At 42.3% G+C, this 24,596-nt stretch overlaps 3 protein-coding genes across 3 annotated transcripts; 2 read left to right on the forward strand and 1 right to left on the reverse strand.

The window, feature by feature from the left end:
- Window positions 1-2,315: 2,315 nt before the first annotated feature.
- nit2 (nitrilase family, member 2) lies at window positions 2,316-10,807 on the forward strand. The gene is made up of 10 exons (XM_078259817.1): window positions 2,316-2,403; window positions 2,561-2,679; window positions 3,251-3,371; window positions 4,737-4,825; window positions 4,929-5,022; window positions 5,111-5,185; window positions 5,275-5,353; window positions 6,270-6,368; window positions 7,854-7,909; window positions 10,210-10,807. The coding sequence occupies exons 1-10, from the start codon at window positions 2,376-2,378 to the stop codon at window positions 10,308-10,310; spliced, it is 861 nt and encodes a 286-aa protein (XP_078115943.1). The 5' UTR covers window positions 2,316-2,375; the 3' UTR covers window positions 10,311-10,807.
- On the reverse strand, window positions 10,652-16,800 carry LOC144523874 (ICOS ligand-like). The gene is made up of 5 exons (XM_078259816.1): window positions 16,510-16,800; window positions 16,078-16,413; window positions 15,218-15,499; window positions 14,415-14,591; window positions 10,652-11,133 (listed from the first exon to the last, which is right to left on the reverse strand). Exons 1-5 carry the CDS (start codon window positions 16,574-16,576, stop codon window positions 11,063-11,065), a joined length of 933 nt encoding a protein of 310 aa, XP_078115942.1. The 5' UTR covers window positions 16,577-16,800; the 3' UTR covers window positions 10,652-11,062.
- A 1,155-nt stretch (window positions 16,801-17,955) lies between these two features.
- Window positions 17,956-24,586, forward strand: gtpbp6 (GTP binding protein 6). Its single transcript, XM_078259814.1, is given in 11 exon segments — window positions 17,956-18,029; window positions 18,031-18,449; window positions 18,754-18,891; window positions 18,976-19,046; window positions 19,130-19,260; window positions 19,374-19,444; window positions 19,636-19,794; window positions 21,768-21,976; window positions 22,101-22,249; window positions 23,372-23,524; window positions 23,612-24,586. Coding segments are annotated over 11 exon segments (1,686 nt in total). The 5' UTR covers window positions 17,956-17,970; the 3' UTR covers window positions 23,739-24,586.
- Window positions 24,587-24,596: the final 10 nt, after the last annotated feature.

A 24,596-nucleotide genomic window follows, 5' to 3' on the forward strand; every position in this document is an offset into this window, starting at 1 on the left:
TTCTTCTTCCTCCAAACACGGCGAGTGGAGTTTAGACCAAAAAGCTCTATTTTTGTCTCGTCAGACCACATGACCTTCTCCCATTCCTCCTCTGGATCATCCAGATGGTCATTGGCAAACTTCAGACGGGCCTGGACATGCGCTGGCTTGAGCAGGGGGACCTTGCGTGCGCTGCAGGATTTTAATCCATGACGGCGTAGTGTGTTACTAATGGTTTTCTTTGAGGCTGTGGTCCCAGCTCTCTTCAGGTCATTGACCAGGTCCTGCCGTGTAGTTCTGGGCTGATCCCTCACCTTCCTCATGATCATTGATGCCCCACGAAGTGAGATCTTGCATGGAGCCCCAGACCGAGGGAGATTGACCGTCATCTTGAACTTCCATTTTCTAATAATTGCGACAACAGTTGTTGCCTTCTCACCAAGCTGCTTGCCTATTGTCCTGTAGCCCATCCCAGCCTTGTGCAGGTCTACAATTTTATCCCTGATGTCCTTACACAGCTCTCTGGAGAGGTTGGAGTCTGTTTGATTGAGTGTGTGGACAGGTGTCTTTTATACAGGTAACGAGTTCAAACAGGTGCAGTTAATACAGGTAATGAGTGGAGAACAGGAGGGCTTCTTAAAGAAAAACTAACAGGTCTGTGAGTCATGTCATGCAATAAAATGCAAATTAATTATTTAAAAATCATACAATGTGATTTTCTGAATAAAGGTTGGTTTAAAGTACTCCTTCCTGCCTCTATGTATTAATGCTCAGGCCTAAATGGTTGCATTCAGACCCTAACATTAAGTCTTTTACTGTTAGATGTCAACAAGATTCAACAAGACATTTTCACCTGCTATACCCAATGTTTAGATCTGTTGTGGTATTTATGCAAATTAGCACATATGTAATTAGATTATGCACCGTTTGCCCATGTTAACAAACAATTTCAAAAAACTTGTAATACATTTTTTGTTTGTATTGATGTAAGTAATGAACTCAGTAATGTTCATGGTGATATCTAAAGGTTAAGATTTTTACCCTATTCACGTGAGAAAAAGAATGAATAGGTGTATGAATAGGCTACATTTGGGTCTTTTTCTAAACTTTCCCCTAATGGGATTCTTTGGGGCTTTTTTTTCCTTACTCAGGCCATATTGAGGATACAAAATCAGTTGAGTTTGCTTCTGTTGCAATTTGTTCAACCTTTTTTCATAAAATGACTGGAATATCCTGGCAGGAACTGAAGAAAGGCACACACGAAGCTCTTCCTCAGTTGCTCTCTTTTTTTGTTTTTATAGAAGTCATGCTTGAGAAGCTCAGCTCACAAAGATATGTTGTGGAAAATGGGAGCATAGCTGAAATAGCTCTGTTTGCCAGAATGGTGAACTCCTTGGCAGCAGTAAACCAAAAACTGTCCAAAGGTAGATCAGCAAAGCTTAGCTTTAAACCACAGTCTTGTCTCAGTTCAGTTAGTCCCTCCTGCTCCTGCAAAGTCATGTCCTTTCCAAAAATAGAGCTATATGGGTCTCTAACCCAGTCAAGGCATTCAGTGGAGGTTGAGGGGAAATAAAATGACAACTTGTCCTCAAGAGTTTTCAAATGTGTACCTATTATCTCAACCAGTGCAGCAGTGTTGACATCTCCTTGCCATTTCTGGGTGAGTGGGAACATGTCAAGCTTGGCATTTTCCAGATGTTGTTGCCAGAGGTGCACCTTTGAACAGAATCCATTTATTTTATCTGTGCTTGTGAGCAGGTTTTCATTTCGGCCTTGCATTCGTGTGTTCAGTTCATTCAGATGCTGAAATAGATCTGCCATGTATGCCAGCCTTGCACACCACTCATCAGATGCAAGCAGCTTTGCGTCATCGCACCTCTCATCAGTCAAAAACACTTTAAGTTCCTCCCGCAGCTCATACACACGGGCCAACACTTAGCAATAGGGCTTTTGATATACAGTATATGCACAATGAATTCGTGTTCATACTGAGTAACCCCTGCAGTGTCAATTATGTTAATTTTTAAGATATTTGTTGCTGATTAACCAATGAGGAAAGGCATGCACTGACCCTGTATTGGCTATTGGCAGCAAAACACCCACCCTGTTGACGTAACTTCGTCTCTAAACTTCACATTAATGGTGCTGAACTTTACATAAGCTCTACAATGTGTTGTCGTGTGCCTTTAATAGATAAGATAGAGAAACAATCAATTTGCATCTGCAGGCCTTCATTATCATTCCTTAGTATCGATGTTTTGTTTTACCGGACCTCCCGGACGTCGTAAAAACCGTTACTGGAACTATAGACTCTTATTTTGAAAACCACATAGCCATCCGGAATCACGTGCCCTGCTGCTCTGGACTGTGAACCCAAACAAGACTACTCTGCATTTATGTCCACTTTAGCTAAAGCGATGTCCAGTAAGTACAACGTTCTCTACTGTGTTATGTCATATTAAATGTGAAGTTGTAGCTAATTATGCACATAAAACCAAGCGCGGTAGTTGTTCAGTCTCCAAGTTGAGCCAGTTCTAAAGTTGTAACGTTAGCAACAACACTGACTGTTGGTTGTTGTTAGAGTTCCGCCTGGCTGTGGTCCAGCTGCAGGTGACGAGCGTCAAGGCGGACAACCTGAGCAGAGCCCGGAGGCTGGTGAAGGAGGCTGCGGGACAAGGCAGCAGAGTGGTGCTGCTGCCGGTGAGCAGGAGGGGGTGTCGGCGGGGGTCTCTGATATAAGATAAGATAAGCCTTTATTGTCTCCTATAGGAGAAATTCATCTTGGGCATTTGAGAGAAACGAAATGACGACACATCGCGCATAAACATACAGTTAATCTACATAGAAACATAATTACCTCACCCAGTGCTTCAATGAAAACGAATAAACCTCACACAATGCCGCCCTACCTTTCCTCACAACCCCAGAAGAACAGAAGAGAACCCACACACATCCTCGCCCTCGTATTGCACTTCATTTTGATAATGATTGCACATTTCCCGTTAACTCATGCTGTGGTCAATAACTTCTGTATTGCACAATGCCCAATTGCATACCATATCAAATATAACAGCATATATATATAAAAAAAAAATTGCACCAGTACCCTATCAGGCATTGCAGATCCTATAACCATAATGGTAAGTACCACAAATATTATTTAGTAGTATTAGTCACACATATGGGAACAGCAAGGGGATACATTCTGATTTGTGCTCAGTGCATGACTCAGCATTCACTTCCTGCTGTCTGTCACCTGTCATTAATACAGGAATGCTTCAATTCTCCATATGGAACCAGCTTCTTCTCTGAGTATGCTGAGAGGATCCCAGGAGAGTCCACTCAGGTGCTGTCTGAGGCAGCCAAGGAGAATAAGGTGTATCTAGTGGGAGGTAGGCTGTACTGACATACATACCAGGCTCCAGAGATAGATAGGTAGGTAGATAGATAGATCCTTCCTTCCTTCATTCATTCATTCATTCTGAGGGAAATTTTAGGCATCCAGTAGCTTAGACAACCAAGACACAACAAACACACATACTGTACACACACATATCTCACATACATAAAAATCACTCACAGAAATGTAAAGAGTTAATATACATAGAGTAGTGTGGAAGTATTTTTCCTCTACTGTAAATTTGCATCTGAATGTTTACTTCTAATAATAATTCTGCTCTGAAACTTGGAAGTCTTGTGGATATATTTACAATACAGTATTATATTGTGGCAATGTGTTTTGTCAGTTTTGTTTCTTTTCTCAGAAAATATTTTGAGATAAGATTTTCTTGTAAAATCATGGGCCCTTAATATACCCTGCCCATTTCACTACTCATACTCTTGTTTTATTTATTTATTTGAAATTGCATGTAGTATATATAGGTGTTATGCCAGCATTCCCTTCTATCTAGAACACCAGTACTGCACGCATCAGGTTTTGGTATTATTGCCACAGAGTTAAAGGCTAACAGACCTTTTCCACCAGCAGCAGAGTTAATAAATGATCTCACTTGAAATATTGTGTTTTTAGCGGAGGGAGCAGCTTAAAGAAACAGCTTAAAAACAATGGCAATAGTATTGCATAGCAACCGGCAATACTGTTTACAATTGTAGTCACATTTAAACTGCATTAATAATTATAACAGTATATGTTTGACAAGTGGATGATGAACCATTTACAACCACTGCAGTGTTTAATATTTGATCAAATGTATCCACAGAATAGCCTCACGTAGGCTTGATCTTGCTCCATACATCCCACAATAAGCCTTTCCAACGACAGACATTTTGCCAGAAAAGCTCAGGTGAAGTGTCTGAAGCATGCACAATACAGGGCAGGGCCCTGGAACTGATACACCTAAATTATATTCAGACATTAGTCACACCTGCTATGCTTGTGCTTCTGCTGCTATGACATGTCAAAATGCTGTGGAGAAAGCATAAACCTTTCTCTCTGGGAGTTGTTAGAAGTAAATCTGAGAAGTGTGGGAAATCAGATATATTTGTAGATGAGGCTAATATTTGAGAATTTGGCGCAACCAAAAGGTAGATAATCTTCATTTACCTACATCACAAAAAAACTTCCAGAATACATTGAATGCCTAACTGTTTATTGCACCTGCTTTATTACATTGTATGCTCTTCTTGCAGCAACAACAATCATGTTTCTGTGCACAGATCACCAGTGAAATCATACAAAAAGCTAAACCTGTTTTTCCACAGCGGAGCAATGAACAGTGTGACTTGTTGTTCCCCAGGATCCATCCCTGAAGAGGACGGTGGGAAGTTGTACAACAGCTGTACAGTGTTTGGGCCTGATGGAGAGTTGATTCTTAAACATAGGAAGGTACGTGTGCATCAACTGCACTATTTAACTTGTCATTTGTTTACTTAACAACCTCACATAGATTACAGCAGGACATTCACCTCTTCATGTTTCCTCCTTGAAGATTCACCTCTTTGACATTGACGTTCCGGGGAAAATCCGCTTCCAAGAGTCCGAGACTCTGAGCCCAGGCAACAGTTTGTCAATGTTCCAAACACGTAAGTGACATCTCTCCGACTCTGATTTTCATCCTTACAGCTGGACGAGCTTCATCTGAGTCTGTTTTCTCTGTAACTCCTCCGCCAGCGTTCTGTAAAGTGGGTGTGGGGATTTGCTACGACATGAGGTTTGCTGAGCTGGCGCAGCTCTACAGCAGGGAAGGTAAGTGTCTGATGAGACGTGGCATCCACTGGGCTGTTTTTAACGGTGTGTGTGCGGAAGCGTTGATGGGGTTGTCCTGTTGTCCTCAGGCTGTCAGCTGCTGGTCTACCCTGGAGCCTTCAACATGACCACAGGTCCAGCTCACTGGGAGCTGCTTCAGAGGGGGAGGTCAGACTCACACTATTATATCACATACATCTGATAATCATAGTCACCATTATGCTGTACATTTTTGTAAAATGTCTAATGTAGCTTTTTGTGTCCATGAACAGCTTTATATAAAGTTGATATAAAGTATGCATTTTGAAAATCTTGATACTCGTATCATAATAAAAAAAAGTCAAACGAACGAGATATTTCAAACGGCAAGTACCTTGAGGAACAGCAAACTTATTATGGTTAATAAATGCATCATTTTCTACATTTTGTATTTTTAACAATTTGCATTACAGAAGCGACACCAAAGACCATATCCATAGCAATGATGTGATAATTATTAATTATATTTTTTGGTTTTAAGAGCAGAGCAGTCTAGAGCAGGGGTCAGCAACTTTTACTATTAAAAGCCATTTTTGGCCATAGAAAATAAAAAATCTTTCTGGTGCGGCAAAACATATGAGCATTTATTAATATGTCTTTTGACCATTTGATCCAATTCTTAAAAGTACATTTGCTCTGCTCTGCTTTCTGTAGCAGTTCTGAAATCACTCTCATCCTCAGCCGGATACTTTTTAGCAAATGCAGTGTGCTTGTTCTTGAAATGTCTTTTTAATAATTAATAGCTAGTCTATGGAAACTCAAGACCGCTGTTGATGTTCGGCAAAACTTACAGGAGAAGGCGCGTAGGCTATGACACACATTTTAGTTGACAGAAATGTTACTTAAATGAAGGATGTCAGAATCCCTTCAGGCCTACAACATTGATAAATGAAAACTAAAATGTTTAAAACTAACTGGAGCCACTGGAGAGGGGGCTAGGGAGCGGCAGGTTGCAGACCCCTGGTCTAGAGGAGCAACCATAACTAAATAAAGCAAGAATTTACTGCTGTATGTTTTGATCATGGTCTCATTGTCTCCTTCGCAGGGCGATTGACAACCAAGTATACGTGGCCACAGCGTCTCCTGCCAGAGATGAAACCTCTTCATACGTGGCCTGGGGTCACAGCACTGTTGTAAACCCATGGTACAATACCAAGCACTAACATATTACCTTCTGTATGCTGTGGCCAGCTCATACTGGGTGTGACTGTGTGAACGGAATCAGTGGGAACACGAGTTAGTGACGCTGGGGTAGCGAGGGAGCCATAAGTCAATGAAGGAAAGCGATAAATGACTTGTCAGTCAAAAGTATTTTGATCCTTTATGTTGTGAAAGAATCCGATCAGGATTGTTTTGTGGTTGGAATCCTACCATCTACTGGTGTTGTAGTGTAGTGAATTATAGATCCGACCCCCGGCCAGATCAATGGCTCGGACCTGAACACCAACTGCCCTTTTTTTAATGCTCTTCCTGTTTCTCTTCAAAGTATGACAAAGTCCCAAAAGGTCTTAAAAAATCCACAGAGTCAGAATGAGATGTAAAAAGACTTTTTAATGTGCTCAAAAAGAGATCAACACACAAAAAACCAGAGTAAGTTCCGGAAGGCTTACTGAAGATCCCTTTGTCTAGTGTCGTCTTATATTTTCCGAGAGACTTTCCCCCAAAAGAAATCCACCAATAACCACTTTCAGGACATGCTGTTTGAGAATCCAATTGGATACTTTGGAGTCTAAGGACCGCCTTCTCAGGTCTTTCTGGTGAAGTCACCTGTCTATACCACATTGACACACATCGTATATTTGCCCATAATTTAATTATAAACCAGATTTTCTCACATTTTGACACACTGGCTTGGCCCCTGTGAGTTGATTCTGAGACCAGTGGAGATCTCGGAGAACAAAGCGACACAAAGCAAGGTTCAGTTCACAATGTTCTTAAGGTTTAATGAGACACAAGAGGATATACATATTCTCTAATGACATGATGACATGTAGTAAGATAGGAACGAGTCAGGATGGGCAGAAGGATTGTCCCAAGGTCTGTTCACACAGATAGGAAAACAGTGTTGCAATTTAGGAAACAAATAAAACGGATGACGACGACTTTCTTCAGAGTTCTCACAGACTGGAATGTGGAATGTAACGTTATTCACAACACTTTAAAAAGGTAAAAAAAGTATAGACGTGTTATCAGCGAGATGTACTAAAAATATCCAAAGCGCTAAGAAAGTAGTATTCTTTATGCAGAACGTGTACATTCACGTGTAATTGACATTTTACTGGTTAAGGTGACGCTAAGTTTAACTACTTTAAGTGTTTGGTAGTCTATACCAATGCATCATATTTAATAAATGATCATATGTTTTATTTATAAAAATCTTAATTTGTCAAGTAAGTATAGTGGAGTTAAAAGTACAGTTTTTCTCTTTGAGATGTAGTGGAGTAGTAATAGTAAGAATCTCAAAATTAGGAACAGTAGTTTAGTAAATGTACTTGATGACGTTCTCCTAACAAGCAGTCTTTTTCCATGGATACTGGTGTCATATTGAAAGCTTTTCTTTTGTTTTCTGTGAAGATTTTTCCAGCGTTGAGTTTTGCAGACTTGTGATTGTTGCAATGTGTCGTTGCAGGGGAGAAGTTATCTCCAAGGCTGGACCAGAGGAGGCTGTCATTTATGCTGACATCGGTGAGTGGAAGAACCGTTTGCTTGTTTCTGCAGTCAGTATCGATCAAAAGAGTTCCAACTGCAGGACTGAGCCATGTTCTGGCCTCTTTGTTGTTGCAAAATAACATTGATTTGCTCTCTGTGCCACATCATCACAGGGTTTCCCCCAGAAAAGTTGTTTAGCCCGGTGGCAAGTGTCTTTTTGTGACGAGGGCCCAGCGCGGGCCACTACCAGACTAATGGCAGCGTTAATGTAGAGCCCAATAGCTTCTGTGATAACAGTGAAACTGAATTTAAAAAAGCTATAAAACAGATTACATAGGGCCCTACATTAAGTCAGTACTAAAAGCTTACCGGAGATTTGAGAATATTAAAAGTTTCCAACAGAGCCGCTGTAGAAATATTTCTATATTCTAGATGTATAGACTTGGGAACACACAGTTAGTTAGCTCAAGCTTTGATTATCTTATAAGTTCAGGAATGTGAGTGAGTGTTAGACTCAGGACACAGAAAGTTATTACGCTTTGAGTACCACATAAGTTCAGGAATGTGAGCGTATGCATTACTGTACCATATGATGAAGTGGAACGGGGGGGTTGGATCTCGTGTATGTGTAAAGAGCCCAGAAGACAGGAGGGAGAGAGGAGGAGAGACACCTCCAAGCAAGATATAAAAGATTAGGAAAAATGGTTAGGGGGGTTCATAACCTGACATAGATTTAGCTCTGTATGCTCTGTCTGCAGTTAGGAACATTTAGTGTCATTTTGTGAAACCACAATTGTGTTTTAAGACTTAGATGTAAACTGGCTTAATTGACCTCTTGGTCTCAGATTGATCCTTGTGTTCTGGAAAACTTGAATCCGATGAAAGAAGGCGCAGGAATTAATACATTGCAGTCAGATTTGACAGGCCTTAGGGCCTCATTTAGACAGAATTCCTTACACCGCCCCACTGTAACTGTAGTTTGATAAACGTCTCAAACATACATTAAAACAAAGTTCCCAGTGGCTTAGTCCTTCTGGGGGGCAACTTAGGCCCGGTGAGTCATTTGTTCATGTCATGCATGATATCTGAAATTAAATCTTATTACACAGCAGGGTTTGAAAGAATTGAAACCTTGTTCTGACAACGTGCTTTACTGAGGTAGTCGATGCAGGGTAGCTGTATTGGATTACAGTTGTCATCATAATTTCTGTATATCTTGAGACTGCACTAAACTAGAGCTGCAATGATTAATCAATTAGTTGTCAACTATTGAATTAATCACCAACTATTTTGATAATCGATTAATCGGTTTGAGTCATTTTTTATCTGATCCCAGCTTCTTAAATGTGAATATTTTCTAGTTTCTTCTCTCCTCTGTGACAGTAAACTGAATATCTTTTGGACAAAACAAGACATTTGAGGACTTTGGGAAACACTGATCCACATTAATTCACCATTTTCTGTCATTTTATAGACCAAACAATTAGGGCTGGGCAATATGGAGAAAATCAAATATCAATATTTTTGACCAAATACTTCGATACTGATATTGCGACAATGTTGTAGGGCTGACAATTAGTGCTTTCACAAAATATTTACACAATGAGATTTGTGATAAATAATCATCAGTAATGTGGATATAATGACTAAGTGTTAAAAAGATAAATAATAGAACAGCTGGAACAGTCTGGAAAGTTCAGAAAATGACATCACTTTACTGTAATGCAGCCTTTAAAACCAGGAAAAGACAACACTTAGATTTTGGATATCGTAATATGACCTAAGACAATATCTCGTCTCATATCACGATATCAATATATTAGTCTTGCATCGCCAGACCTTCCTCCACAGCGCTGTGGAGGAGGGTCTGTCTAGTCCACACAGCATTCCAGGACGGGAGAGAAATGTGCTCTGGTTTATTGGCATTTCTTTAAACCAATCACAATCGTCTTGGGCGGTGCTAAAGCCGCCCATGGGGAGCCACGGTGCCGCTGCAAAATAGCCTCAGGAAGGAACTTGTTTTGGTGGAACGTGTACGTTCAAAAGTAGTTTTAGTCGTGCAACAGAAAACTCCGATTGGACAGATAGTCTAGCTAGCTGTCTGGATTTACCCTGCAGAGATCTGAGGAGCAGTTAACCATAGTCCTCACAAATCCACCAGAGGTTAGAACGCCAACACAGAGACAGAGGAAGGGGACGGACATCCAGCGGCAATGAAGCAATCCCAGAAGCGGAACAACGGGTTATAGACTAATATAATATTGATAATAAAAGTAATGGTTAGTTGCAGCACTACACTAAACCTCTGTGTATCTGTACGTGCCACCTGTTCCCAGACCTGCAGTATTTAGCCGACATCCGGCAGCAGATCCCGATCACGGCGCAGCGCCGGGACGACATCTACGCAGTGACGTCTGTGCAGGGAGGATCCAGCTGAACGGCGTGACGTTTAAGAAAGAAGGTGCCAAGGTACCGACACAAACTATGCAACAGATCTCTGCCACCAACACCATGTCGTCTTCTCCCTCTGAAGCACTGGGCCTCTTTGTCTGAATTGAGGAAAGAAGAGATGCAGTTGGCATGGCGATGCTCACCTCTTAAGGATGGAACGGTGCTTTGTTTTGTGTCTGGTGCTGAAATGAGCCGTTGAACAATAGAAAATTGATGACAGTTTTGGTAAGCAGTTAATTGTTTATATCAATTACCAAGTAAAACTAAGTATTTGCTGGTTAGAGCTTCTCTAATGTGACAGTCTACATCTTTTAATCCATTTCATTGGGAGTAGAACCTTTGGGGTTTCTTTCTTTGGCTCGTGAAATGAATTGAATCGATTGTGGCACCAGAGATTTTAAATCTAAAAGAAATGTTCACATTTTCTGTGAGGGAAAAACAATAAAGATATCTGTATAAAATTAAATAAAAAGGCAACAGGTATGGGTTTGAGCATCTTTATTAAACACCACAACAAGAAGAAAGGGAGTGTGCATTAAATAGAAGAATTCACAGGAGGTGAAGTGGTGAGATGCTTTTAAAAAAAGATTATAGACTACACGTATATCTACATTGGACCACTTGTATTTAATATTGAAGTGGTGAACCCAGCGGTCACAAAAAAAAAGAAATCCATATTTACAAGTCAGCCCTCTATTTGCGTCAGGTCAGAAAAGTGAGCATTAATGAGTATTTGTTTTACACGTCAGTCTCCTTTCCCTCCGGCTTCATCTCCTCCGCCTCCTCGTCTGGACATCGACGTTTGTATCCTGATGACGGCAAACATTCCAGTGAGAGTTTTGCAGCGGTCACAAAAGCACATCACACACGAGTACTTGATCCACCTCTGCATAAATTACAAAGCTGTACAGGTGCTGGTCATATAATTAGAATATCATGAAAAAGTTGATTTATGTCAGTAATTCCATTCAAAAAGTGAAATGTGTGTATTCATTCATCACACACAGTGATACAAATGTTCATTTCTTTTAATTGTGATGATTATAACTGACAACTAATGAAAATCCCAAATTCAGTATCTCTGAAAATTTGAATATTACTTAAGACCAATACAAAAAGGATTTTTAGAAATGTTGGCCAACTGAAAAGTATGAACATGAAAAGTATGAGCATGTACAGCACTCAATACTTAGTTGGGGCTCCTTTTGCCTGAATGACTGCAGCAATGCGGCGTGGCATGGAGTGGCTCAGTCTGTGGCACTGCTCAGGTGTTAGGAGAGCCCAGGTTGCTCTGATAGTGGCCTTCAGCTCTTCTGCATTGTTGGGTTTGGAGCATCGCATCTTCCTCTTCACAATACCCCATAGATTTTCTATAGGGTTAAGGTCAGGCCAGTTTGCTGGCCAATTAAGAACAGGGATACCATGGTTCTTAAACCAGGTACTGGTAGCTTTGGCACTGTGTGCAGGTGTCTAGTCCTGTTGGAAAATTAAATCTGCATCTCCATAAAGTTGGTCAGCAGCAGGAAGCATGAAGTGCTCTAAAACTTCCTGGTAGACGGCTGCGTTGCCCCTGGACCTCAGAAAACACAGTGGACCAACACCAGCAGATGACATGGCACCCCAAACCATCACTGACTGTGGAAACTTTACACTGGACTTCAAGCAACGTGGATTCTGTGCCGCTCCTCTCTTCCTCCAGACTCTGGGACCTTGATTTCCAAAGGAAATGCTAAATGTACTTTCATCAGAGACATAACTTTGAACCACTCAGCAGCAGTCCAGTCCTGTTTTGTCTTTAGCCCAGGCGATACACTTCTGACGCTGTGTCTTGTTCAGGAGTGGCTTGACACAAGGAATGCGACAGCTGAAACCCATGTCTTGCATACGTCTGTGCGTGGTGGTTCTGAAGCACTGACTCCAGCTGCAGTCCACTCTTTGTGAATCTCCCCACATTTCTGAATGGGTTTTGTTTCACAATCCTCTCCAGAGTGCGGTTATCCCTATTGCTTGTACACTTTTTTCTACCACATCTTCTCCTTCCCTTGGCCTCTCTATTAATGTGCTTGGACACAGAGCTCTGTGAACAGCCAGCCTCTTTAGCAATGACCTTTTGTGTCTTGCCCTCCTTGTGCAAGGTGTCAACGGTCGTCTTTTGGACAGCTGTCCAGTCAGCAGTCCTCCCCATGATTGTGTAGCCTACAGAACTAGACTGAGAGACCATTTAAAGGCCTTTGCAGGTGTTTTGAGTTAATTAGCTGATTAGAGTGTGGCACCAGGTGTCTTCAATATTGAACCTTGTCACAATATTCTAATTTTCTGAGATAGTGAATTTGGGGTTTTCATTAGTTGTCAGTTATAATCATCAAAATTAAAAGAAATAAACACTTGAAATATATCAGTATGTGTGGAATGAATGTATACATTATACAAGTTTCACTTTTTGAATGGAATTACTGAAATAAATCAACTTTTTCATGATATTCTAATTATATGACCAGCACCTGTATGTTTAAGAAACATTTCTTTGACATTTTCTTTACCAAAGGTTGTTTGATTTCACCAAAAGTAATTTGAAGGGGTAGTTTGGATATTTTGAAATGGAGTTGTATGAGGTATTTATCCATAGTCAGTGTATTACCTACAGTAGTTTTTGAGAAGCAGAAAGGAGTACCGACACGGAAGCTAAGCAATGTACTGCTGTGGACGGGGGCAGCAGCAAGATGTATTCTAGCCACCTTAAAAAAGACCCACCTAAAAAAGCAATACCAGTTTGGGGTATGCTATATTTAGAATATTTTCACAGCTTTACCTTGCTGTCAGACAGCCCTTTATGATGGGGAACTGAAGCTGTTGGATCACTCTCTTCAAAGCCATCAGACTCCTTTGACAAAAACCGTAGTTTTACCTCACAGAATAGGGAGTTACTGGTCTACAGCTGCCATGATAGGTTAGTTAGTTTCTTTGTTTTGTTACTTCCTCACCCTTTTAGAACACCAAAGTCACACAATTACACATCCAAACTAACCGACTGACGGAGCAGTAGACCAGCAACTCCGTGTTCTGCGGAGTAAAATTACATTTTTTGCCAAATGAGTCTGGTGACTTTGAAAAGAGCATCCATCCTTGTCAGAAAGGGCTGTCTGGCGGCAAAGTAAAGTAGGGAAAATATTCCAAATATAGCATATAGACTATTTAAGGTGGCTAAATGTGTTTTGCTGCTGCCTCCATCCCCAGCAGTACATTGCTCAGCTCTGTACTCCAGTCTTTTTCTTCAAACTAGGGGCGTTCCGACCGCCATCTACTGTAGGTGACTGACTATGGATAAGTAGTACCTCATACAACCCACTCCAAAATATCTGAACTAGTCCTTTAATTAGGTAAGGTTATTTGGGGTCATTTACATTATTCATGAGCACTGAAGAAACAGAAACAAAGGCTGCTCAGGATCAGAGGAAAGACCATCTAGTTGTACAAAAACCTTTTGGGAGCTGTTTTATACTGAACATCATTTCTTTTTTTCATCACACCAAGGTAGTAGTAGTATAGTTTTTTTTTTTAAGATTATTTTTGGGAGAATTTTTAAGCCTTTATGGAGGACAGCTGAAGACTTGAAAGGGGAGAGAGAGGGGAAATGACATGCAGGTCATACCAGGTGAGCTACCCAGGCGCCCAGTATAGTTTTTTTTTACACTTTGTTCAATTTGTGCTTTAGATAATGTGATAGTACATTCCACACCAGGGTAGGACAACATTATGTTCATAATACTCCCTCTTAAAGTAGTTTTAAGGATGGTCCACCAACACACTTAGGCAGTAGATTTCTCAAAAATTGAAGGGTCAAAATATACTATGGTTACACATAATGTATATTTTGAAAAATAATTCTCAGTTTTATTTCTTGTTAAATCTTAGATAACTTTTTCAGGCCTCTAACAAAAACCATTGCTGCGCGCTCTCTCTCTCTCTCTCTCTCTCTCTCTCTCTCTCTCTCTCTCTCTCTCTCTCTCTCTCTCTCTCTCTCTCTCAAAAATCTATAGGCCTCATAGCTTCTTAAGACTGGCACATGGGAGAAACCTTCAGACATGCCTACCTCTGTTAGGGTGCTGCTCTAGGTACTCGTTCTTCTTCCTATTACTCATCCTGTCCAGGTGAATCTGATAGATGACTCCTGCCAGCACCATGGCCCCGACCACCACACACAGAGCCGTGCTGAAGATCCACAAGGCTTTGGATGCTCGACCCACCACAGGGCTGCCCTTTACTCCATCTTAGATGGATAGATGGACTTTATTAATAAACAAACTAGGAAATTACTCTGTTACAGAAGCAACTTACACACACTCATACATAAAATACCAGAAATAACAGAAATAATAAATAAGATTAAAAAATAAGACAACAAAAGATTAAAAAAAATACCAGAACATCTCCTCAAACATATACTTAGAGGAATGAACAGAATGTACATGTAATATTCAAGTGTAGAATAAAAATGTACAACATACATAGTGTGTGTATATATATATATATATATATATATATATATATATATATATATATATATATATATAAATAAAACAACATCAAATATGTATAATATTAAATATGAAGTAACCAGTGCCAACAAGAACCAGAGATTAGTGAACGGTGTGTTTGAGGCCCTGATAACTGAAAGGGCAGAGATAGATCACTCACACTTGTGGCCGGTTAGCTCAGTTGGTAGAGTGGGCGCACATATGTAGAGGTTTATTCCTCAACGCAGAAGGTCCAGGATTTGAGTCCGACCTGTGACGATTTTACTGCATATTGTCCCCCTCTCTCTCCCCTTTCATATCTCAGCTTTCCTATCCAATAAAGGCAGAAATGCCCCCCCCAAAAAAAAAGATCACTCACACTTTGTAGATGTCAAGGTTTCGTTCATGGTCAGGTTCTCTATGATGCACGACACACTGGCGTCTTTGGAAATGTTGGCCGTCAGGTAGCTTGTGATGTTGTACAGATGGGAGTCTGGGAGTAATGCCGCCAGGGTCCTCACTGAGCCTTCAGGGGGCTCCTCTGTGTTGATGAGCCAGTAAACTGCAGGTTCAGGAAAACCACCAGTGGAGTGACACACGAAGGCCGCCTCCTCTCCCTGCTGGGCCTCTTCCCTCTGCAGCAGCGGGGAGCTGAAACCGGCTGCAAACAGCCATCAAAGGACAGGGGTTAGTTCCTTTAAAGGTCCCATATCATGCTCATTTTCAGGTTCATATTTGTATTTTGGGTTTCTACTAGAACATGTTTACATGCTTTAATGTTAAAAAAAACATTATTTTTCTTATACGGTCTGTCTGAATATACCTGTATTCACTCTCTGTCTGAAACGCTCAGTTTTAGCGCCTGTCTCTTTAAGCCCCCCTACCTAAAAAAAAAGCCCAGTCTGCTCTGATTGGTCAGCGTTAAGGCTCTTCAGCATCTGCACTCTCGTAGTGTCTGCACCGCCATTGCAGCCAGGAAATGACTGTAGCTGCACTTTCTACCTATATATGATATAGTTGTGACCACAACCGGAAGTCCTGACGGCTCATTTAAAGGCACAGTTTCTGAATACGGGCTGTGTGCGTTTCTCTGTGGATTGAGTGTTTTGATACTTCCACAGTATTTATATAGCACCTCGACCTGCTTTATAATAAATAAAAAGACATGAAAATCTCACTTTTTACAATATGGGACCTATAAATATTCTTGTGATTACTTCCTGTGTTACTGACACTGACCTGCTGTCCTGAGGCACACGGTGCACAGCTCAGTGCTTTGATTCTCTTTTGATTCCCCTGAAATGATGAGGAGACTGTAATAATATGTGTTGTGCTCTGTAGGATCAACTGTGGGCAGCTGCAGAGACACGTTCCCAGTCAGTGCTGCGTCCGCTGGGGTTGTGGCCCTGTTAATGCTCCATTCCTCCACATCGCCATCCTTTTTCCACACTGATTTGAGCACTACTTCTTCACCTTTCCTCCACTCAATGGAAACATTCACAAATGTTAATAACTGGGGGTAAACGCAGGGCAGTGAGACTGGCCGGCCCACTATGCCAAGGACGCACTCTTTCTCTGGAAAAATAAGTGAAACAGCACAGGTAAATCATCAGTAAGTTTCAGTGTAGATAGTGTCAGTGTGTAATATGTATGACCAGACAGTCATCTTACCCAGACATGCGCAGGAACAGAGGAAGCTGAGCAGCAGTCCTGTGCGCCACAGAGCCACTTGCGGCATCGCCCGCTGAGGGCACGTTTGCGCACGAAGACGCCAAAACAACTCAAAGATATTTTCCTCTTTAAACTGCAGGACCTTACTAACTTACTTGCCCGTCTAACTTTACTCCCCTGTCTTCTGCTCTCTCCCGTTAATAAACAAACTCCAAGTCATACGCACAACATTCACTCTGAATGAATTCACTACCGGTCATGTTGCGGCTTGTTGTGCCGTACCTGCTTTGTCGCGCGTGTCTTCTCTAAATTGAATGACTAACAGTAGAAAAATACAGATTTATACACATGAACAACTTTAAAGACCTCAGACCTGTTAGGGCAAAATGCATCCTGTTGGAGATTGGTCCGACCTGTTTGACTTGTATTTAGGTCATACACGCCCTCACACACGCTGGGATGTTGCCAGCTGATATGGCACCCGGCGAGATTCAAAAGTCAAAAACACTTAGCGTTTTAGAGTGCAGGACAGCGCTCTAAAACTGATTGTTTCCTGTTTCCCCTGAAAGAAAAATAAGTGCATTTTAAATCTACATTAATGTGATTAATATATTTACCAAAAGTTGAATATTGAATGTATATTTGCACTTTTTGCAAAGGTGATATGGAATTGTACTGAATACATGTTTAACAGCTGCCTACATAATACAAAATACATTAGATTTTCGTCAGCACTAATACAACAACATCTCAACTAACCAATATAGTAGAATATTGTATATTCTACTGGTGTTTATGATGAATATTGTATGCTTTGTGCACAAAATGTTGGATAAACAATATTTAGTTGTGTGTAGTTTTTGTAATAGAGGAAATGTAATGCTCCAATTTCAATAAAGATAAAAAATGGTGAAAACTAATGACAAAGAAGACGGCCACCGGTATTTATCATAGGTATTTATCATAGACTGTATATAGAATAAATTGGGTAGTTAGTCATCCCTGTGTATGTTTAGCCTGTCAGGCAGTTTCTTCCTCCCAAACTGGGTAAAAAGTCCCACTATAGTACGATTAACGTAACAAACACAAATACTAACTATTGTCAAATGCATACATTTAACCACTTGTACCTTAAAAAAGTGTTGTTAGTAAAGACAGCTGTGGTTCAGTCATAGACTTTATGGGTTAAGTACACAGCCTGGAAGGAAACGCTGCCTGGAAGGCGTTACTCGGGGCAAAATATCCCAGGGTTATGCCCGAAGCTCAAAACACAATAGCACAAAATGCTATTAGTAAGATAGCATGCTGTCTTTTTCAGCATAAATACCTAACTCAAACTCCAACTTATATTTATTAAGTGGAAAGTTCACGTATTGCTACAGAAGGGGGCAGTATGCGCTCCACAGGTTGGTTTGTGATCCGTCAGAGAGCAAGAAGAAGAAGAAAACGTAAACAGTGCACATGGTGGCTCTCTGTAGCATGAAAAGTACAAAGTTACTATTTGGTTTACTGCAGTCCCGATGACACCAGAAGGAGAACTTCCGGAGGCAACATGACAACACTGAGGAGGATTCATTCATGGCTGCCCCTCCTGCAGCGACTCCGCACACTCAGCTGTGACCTTAGGAGAGCAGCAGCAACCCCAAGCTGCAGCCTGCTTCACACACTCAGCACCGGCCACACACACCGGCCCACAGCTGCGGCTCCCGCACAGTCTAGGGCGTTTGCACTCTCCGCATGCAGGTGGAAGAACACAGATGACTTCAGCAGTGGTCAGCACGAGGAGGAAGATGATGATGATGATGATTTCATTGACGACAGCGAGGTGGAGGAGCTGTTCCAGCTGCAGGTTCCTGCAGGCCTCGGAGAGGGTCAGCAGAGAGTGTTCATCGTTCACCCTGATGTCAAGTGGGGAAGTAGGAAACAGCACCTGACAACCGGTAACGTGTGTGTGTGTGTGTGTGTGTGTGTGTGTGTGTGTGTGTGTGTGTGTCTCTGTCTGTCTGTCTGTCTGTCTGTCTGTCTGTGCGTCTGTGCGTGCGTGCAGCAAAAACTGTCCTGTCCTGAGGAGTGTCTCCTGTGACTCCCAGACACTGTCCCCGGACAGTCATGGGAGTCACAGGAGAGTGTACAGGACAGTGTCTGACTGTCCTGGGACACTCCTCAGGACACTACAAACAGGACAGGACAGTTTTTGCTGCCACTGCTGCTGGAGAATCACTCACTTTACTGCTTTGTGTGCAGCTGAGCTGATGATGGCTGAGGCTGTGGGGCTTGTGAACACTTTGGACAACTGGAGAGTTGTGGACAAGATCATCATGTCCACCAAAACACCAGAGAAGAAGAGGATATTTGGCAAAGGCAACTTCCAGTCTCTGACAGGTATTATCTCCATGATGTGTCCAGCTGTGCACCTGTGCCTTGAGTGTGTCTTAATACGACTCTGTGCTTCTTTTACCCCTTCAGAGAAAATCAGGCAGACAGCAGGGATCACTGCAGTGTTTGTGAATGTGGAGCGTCTGTCTCCTTTGTCTGAGGTAAGTTTATTTGAAAATCACTCTCGGGCTGGCTGCATACAGGAAGGGTTTACACACTGACGGCCATGTTTTCTTCCACACAGAGGGAGTTTGAGGAGGCCTGGGGGGTTAAAGTCTTTGACAGATACTCAGTGGTGCTCCACATCTTCCGTTGCAACGCCAGGACGAAAGAGGCCAAGTTACAGATCTCTCTGGCAGAGATCCCATTGTTAAGGTAACTTTGCCTGCTCAAAATGTCCCATCATTGACATGATTTTTTTTCTCTCCAATTTATGTTTTTCACATCACCCATTGGGATTTTAAAATGTCTTCATCTGATGGTGGCAGATCTCGTCTGAAAAATGAAATGGCAAACTTGGATCAGCAGGGTGGAGGGTCGCGATATATCGGAGGTTCAGGTAACATCCCAGAGCGATTAAACAGCAGCATACACATGTATGTATGTATGTATGTGCGTGTGTGTATGTATGTATTTATGGATGTATGTATGTATTTATTTATATGTGTGTGTGTGTGTATGTATTTATGAATGGATGGATGGATGGATGTATGTTAGGCATTGCTTCAGCTTGGTGATTGGTGCTTACAGGTGAGACACTGATAGAGGTGCAGCAGAGACTGCTGAAGGAGCGGGAGATGAAGATTCGCTTAGCGCTGGAAAAACTGCGGAGAAAGAGGCACCTGCTGCGATCTCAGCGGAAACACAAGGAGTTCCCCATCGTCTCTGTGTTAGGATACACAAACTGTGGTGAGAGACCGGAAACGGTGCTGGAACTCATGTCTTTTTTGAACTCATGTTTTATTGAAACATCACAAAAACCAAACATACACCGTAATGTTGCCATATTCACATGCTTTTCCTTTCAACAGTCCTGACTTATGACATGTTCTTCAGCTGCAACAATAATTGCATAATTGCATTTTTGCAGATACATCTTACAAAACCAATACAGAAATAACTGCCATGAAATCATACTAATAAAAAAAAATGACTTGGCCTTGATCATCCATCCATCCATCCATCTTCGTCCGCTTATCCGGGGTTGGGTCGCAGGGGTAGCAGCTCCAGCAGGGGACCCCAAACTTCCCTTTTCCGAGCCACATTAACCAGCTCGAATGTAATACCGCACCCGCTGTGCCGATTCTCCGACCAATCTCCCGCTCCATTGTCCCCTCACTCGCGAACAAGACCCCAAGGTACTTGAACTCCTTCACTTGGGGTTAGGACTCATTCCCTACCTGGAGAAGGCACTCCATCGGCTTCCTGCTGAGAACCATGGCCTCCGATTTAGAGGTGCTGATCCTCATCCCAGCCGCTTCACACTCGGCTGCGAACCGATCCAGTGAGTGCTGAAGGTCACAGGCCGATGATGCCATCAGGACCACATCATCTGCAAAGAGCAGCGATGAGATCCCCAGCCCACCGAACTGCAACCCCTCTCCACCCCGACTACACCTCGATATCCTGCCCATAAATATTACAAACAGGATTGGTGACAAAGCGCAGCCCTGGCGGAGGCCAACTCTCACCTGAAACAAGTCCGACTTACTGCCGAGAACCCGGATGGCCCTGAGAAGGGACCCCCTCACCCCGTACTCCAGCAGCACCTCCCACAGTATCTCCCGGGGCACCCGGTCATACGCCTTCTCCAGATCCACAAAACACATGTAGACCGGTTGGGCATACTCCCAGGCTCCCTCCAGGATCCTTGCGAGAGTAAAGATCTGGTCCGTTGTTCCACGACCAGGACGGAATCCGCATTGTTCCTCTTCAACCTGAGGTTCGACTATCGACCGAACTCTCCTTTCCAGCACCTTGGAGTAGACTTTACCGGGGAGGCTGAGAAGTGTGATACCCCTGTAATTGGCACACACCCTCTGGTCCCCCTTTTTAAAAAGGGGAACCACCACCCCGGTCTGCCACTCCTTAGGCACCGTCCCAGACTTCCACGCAATGTTGAAGAGGCGTGTCAACCAAGACAACCCCTCCACACCCAGAGCTTTAAGCATTTCTGGACGGATCTCATCAATTCCTGGGGCTTTGCCACTGTGGAGTTGTTTAACTACCTCAGCAACCTCCACCAGGGAAATTGACGACAATCCCCCATCATCCTCCAGCTCTGCCTCTACCATAGAGGGGATTTAGGAGTTCCTCAAAGTGCTCCTTCCACCGCCCTATTACCTCCTCAGTTGAGGTCAACAGCGTCCCATCCTTACTGTACACAGCTTGGATGGTTCCCAACTTCCCCCTCCTGAGGTGGCGAACGGTTTTCCAGAAGCACCTTGGTGCCGACCGAAAGTCCTTCTCCATGTCTTCTCCGAACTTCTCCCACACACGCTGCTTTGCCTCTTTCACGGCAGAGGCTGCAGCCCTTCGGGCCCTTCGGTACCTTGCAACTGCCTCCGGAGTCCTCTGGGATAACATATCCCGGAAAGACTCCTTCATATTCCGGAAAGACTCCTTCTTCAGACTGAAGAAGGAGGCCTTGATCATATTAGATTAAAATATAATATGCACGCTACCATAATATTATCATTGCAGTAGCAGAGGCATTACAGGCATCCACCTCTTTAAGAATTTTGGCTACTGAAGCCGTAAGGCATATGTGATTATTTTTCCAGTTGGTACAGCTTTGAACATTGTTTTGATAATGCCATGTTTAGCAGTTTGTGAGAATGTTGGCCACACTTTTGTTTTGTTTCTCTCCATCATCTGTCCAGGAAAAACCACCCTGATCAAAGCACTGACTGGCGACAGTGGACTTCAACCCAGAAACCAGCTGTTTGCCACACTGGATGTCACCGTCCACGCCGGCCAGTTGCCCAGTCACATGACTGTTCTGTACGTGGACACCATCGGCTTCCTGTCCCAGCTGCCCCACCAGCTCATCGACTCCTTCTCTGCCACGCTGGAAGATATTAAACACTCTGTGTGTACATGTACCTGGTGCTCATGTCAAGGGTGTTTGAGATGATATGCAGATCCAAAGTTTTCAGTGCGACTGGTTTTAGACGAAAGTAAGAGTTGTTGACTCGTCTTTCCCTCCCTTCCAGGACCTGTTGGTTCACGTCAGAGACATCAGCCATCCAGAGACGGTGAATCAGAAGGTAAACGTACTGAGTGTACTGAAGAACATGCAAATCCCCGACCGGCTGATGAGCTCCATGATAGAAGTCCACAATAAAATTGACCTCATTGACAAGTAAGAGAAAACAAAAATCCACAAACAGATTCTAAGACTTTCAAAGATCTTTTAGAATGCAAAATAAGACCAAGTTTATCCTTAAAGGTCCCATATTGTAAAAATATATTACAATATAATATTTTAGATAATAAAGCAGGTCGAGGTACTATGTAAATGTTGTGAAAGTACAGCACGTATTCAGAAACTGGGCCTTTTAAAACGTGCTGTTAGGACTTCCGTACGGTTGTGATTTCACAACTACACTATAGATACGTAGAAGGTGCCAATGGTGGTGCAGAGACTCAGAGAGTGAAGATGCAGAAGATCTGGGGTGGATCCCAAGTCTTTTATTTGATATCTCCTCGCTTAAACAGGAAGATGTTCTGGTCCGTCTTCTTGAAGGCCGTCTCAGAGCGCTTATTCCTGCCCCGAGGAGCGAGAAGGGATCTCCTAAAGCTAAAAGTCGTCGCTAACTCCGCTCATACAGCTGACAAATTTCACGTGAAGTCTCATCCCTCTAAAACACATTTCCTCGTTTCCTCTCTCCTCGCATGATTTCCTCGTGTCTCACCCATGCAATTTAAGAAAAGTGAGATTCAGCCCAAGAGCGCAGATGAGGAAGACACAAAACGCTGACCAATCAGAGGAGACTGGGCTTTTTGCCATAGTGGGCCATAAAGAGACAGGCGCTAAAACGGAGCGTTTTCAGACAGGTATATTCAGACAGACTGCCTGTCTGAGAAAAATAATGTGTTTTTGAACATTAAAGCATGTAAACATGTTCGAGTAGAAAGCCAAAATACAAGTACTAACCCGAAAATCAGCATAATATGGGACCTTTTTAGGGGATGACCAGCAAATCTCGACAGTAGATTCCATGATTTGCATCACAGAACCAAAAAATGTAACTTACACAACTGAATTTGACATAAATTACCATATTTATCTGTACTCAAAACTATATAAGATATTACATTTAGATGACTAAATTGCAGACATAATTAATTGTCATCTTTTCCAGGACACACTGCATCCATATGGGTATTATTATGAGTGATATCATTTGTTGACCTTTTTTGTGTGTGCTGTGCGAGTTTGATCGAGCCAGTACTTGGTTAAGTATTTTCTGTCCCTCCTCAGCTATCAGTGTCCAGAGCCCAACACACTGGCCATATCTGCGTTGGAGGAGCGAGGCCTGGGTGAGCTGAGGAAAGCAGTGGAAGCAGAGATTGTAAACTCGACAGGAAAACACATTTTAGACCTCACAGTTGACCTCAGCACTCCTCAGTTAAGGTGAGCGCTGTTTTTCTCACTGTGTTTTTATTTTTTATATTTGAGAATAAGAGAGCATCCGCAGTTCATGCACGTCTTCGTCCACAGTTGGCTGTACAAGGAAGCCACCGTTCAGGACGTGCAGGTGAATGCAGATGAAGGCTCGGCTGTCGTCAAGGTGATCATCAGCGCCGCTGCCTACGGACGCTACAAGAAAGTGTTCACAGGCCCGTAGCAAAGTAGAGAGTCTTTCTTGCGTCCTGCACGACAGCAGCTCTAAGGAAATGACTGCTCCATGTGGACTGCAAACTTATTTTTAAAGAAAGAAAAAGTCTATGTATTGTACGGTATATTTATATATTTGACGATATCATTTTATAAAAGAATGTCGACGTTGTTTTGACATTTTTGTTAAAGGAGCTCAGTCTGATACTGTTAGCTGCTAAGGTATTTACATGCTGCATAATGTTTACATGCTGTGTAGTGTTCAAGAATCATCAGAAGATGTTGCTTATACCCTTGTGTTGTCTTCCCATCGACCGTGTAACTTATAGTTTTTCTGGGTCAAAATTTAAACTTTTTTTTCAACGTTTTGGTCGTCTTTTTCAAAACCTTTGTTGCTTTTCCCCCCAATATTTTTGTCACTTTTTCCGATTGTTTTTGCCAATTTTTTTCTGCGCCTTTTGACGTTTTTGTGGGTTTTTTCCCCCATGTTTTTTTTTTTTATGCTATAAAATTGAATAAAACATCCAAATTTAAAGAAAGTAGTGAGCTGATGAGCATTTATTTTACTTGTGAAGAGCATTGTGTGGAACAATCATTATTTTTCTGAAAATTTGGTTGAAAGAAACCCACTTTTCTGATAAAGATTTTTTTTTTAAATGGGTCAAATTTGACCCGAGGACAGCAACAATAACAAAACATTTATTTGGTTTACCGTACAGCATGAAAATGTCCATTCTTTCAGTTTTCAGCATTAAATCCATAAACAATAAGACAGCATTTTGAACAAATGTTTTGGCGCAAACGCGCTCCAGCATCACAGCGTTCATCGTCACAGCGCTTTAGCGGTCAAAAACAACACCTGCCGACA

Source organism: Sander vitreus, chromosome 9, assembly GCF_031162955.1.
Source record: "Sander vitreus isolate 19-12246 chromosome 9, sanVit1, whole genome shotgun sequence".
In the NCBI taxonomy this organism is placed as follows: Eukaryota; Metazoa; Chordata; class Actinopteri; order Perciformes; family Percidae; genus Sander; species Sander vitreus.

Coding starts and splice junctions, on each gene's coding strand:
- LOC144523874 (XM_078259816.1), bottom strand. CDS start 16,576: ATGCCGCAAGTGGCTCTGTGGCGCACAGGACTGCTGCTCAGCTTCCTC. Junction 14,592..15,217: donor AACCTTGACATCTACAAAGT/GTGAGTGATCTT, acceptor TATCCATCTAAG/ATGGAGTAAAGGGCAGCCCT. Junction 11,134..14,414: donor AGAGCAGCACCCTAACAGAG/GTAGGCATGTCT, acceptor TGCCGTCATCAG/GATACAAACGTCGATGTCCA.
- nit2 (XM_078259817.1), top strand. CDS start 2,376: ATGTCCACTTTAGCTAAAGCGATGTCCA. Junction 2,404..2,560: donor TTTAGCTAAAGCGATGTCCA/GTAAGTACAACG, acceptor GGTTGTTGTTAG/AGTTCCGCCTGGCTGTGGTC. Junction 6,369..7,853: donor AGCACTGTTGTAAACCCATG/GTACAATACCAA, acceptor GTGTCGTTGCAG/GGGAGAAGTTATCTCCAAGG.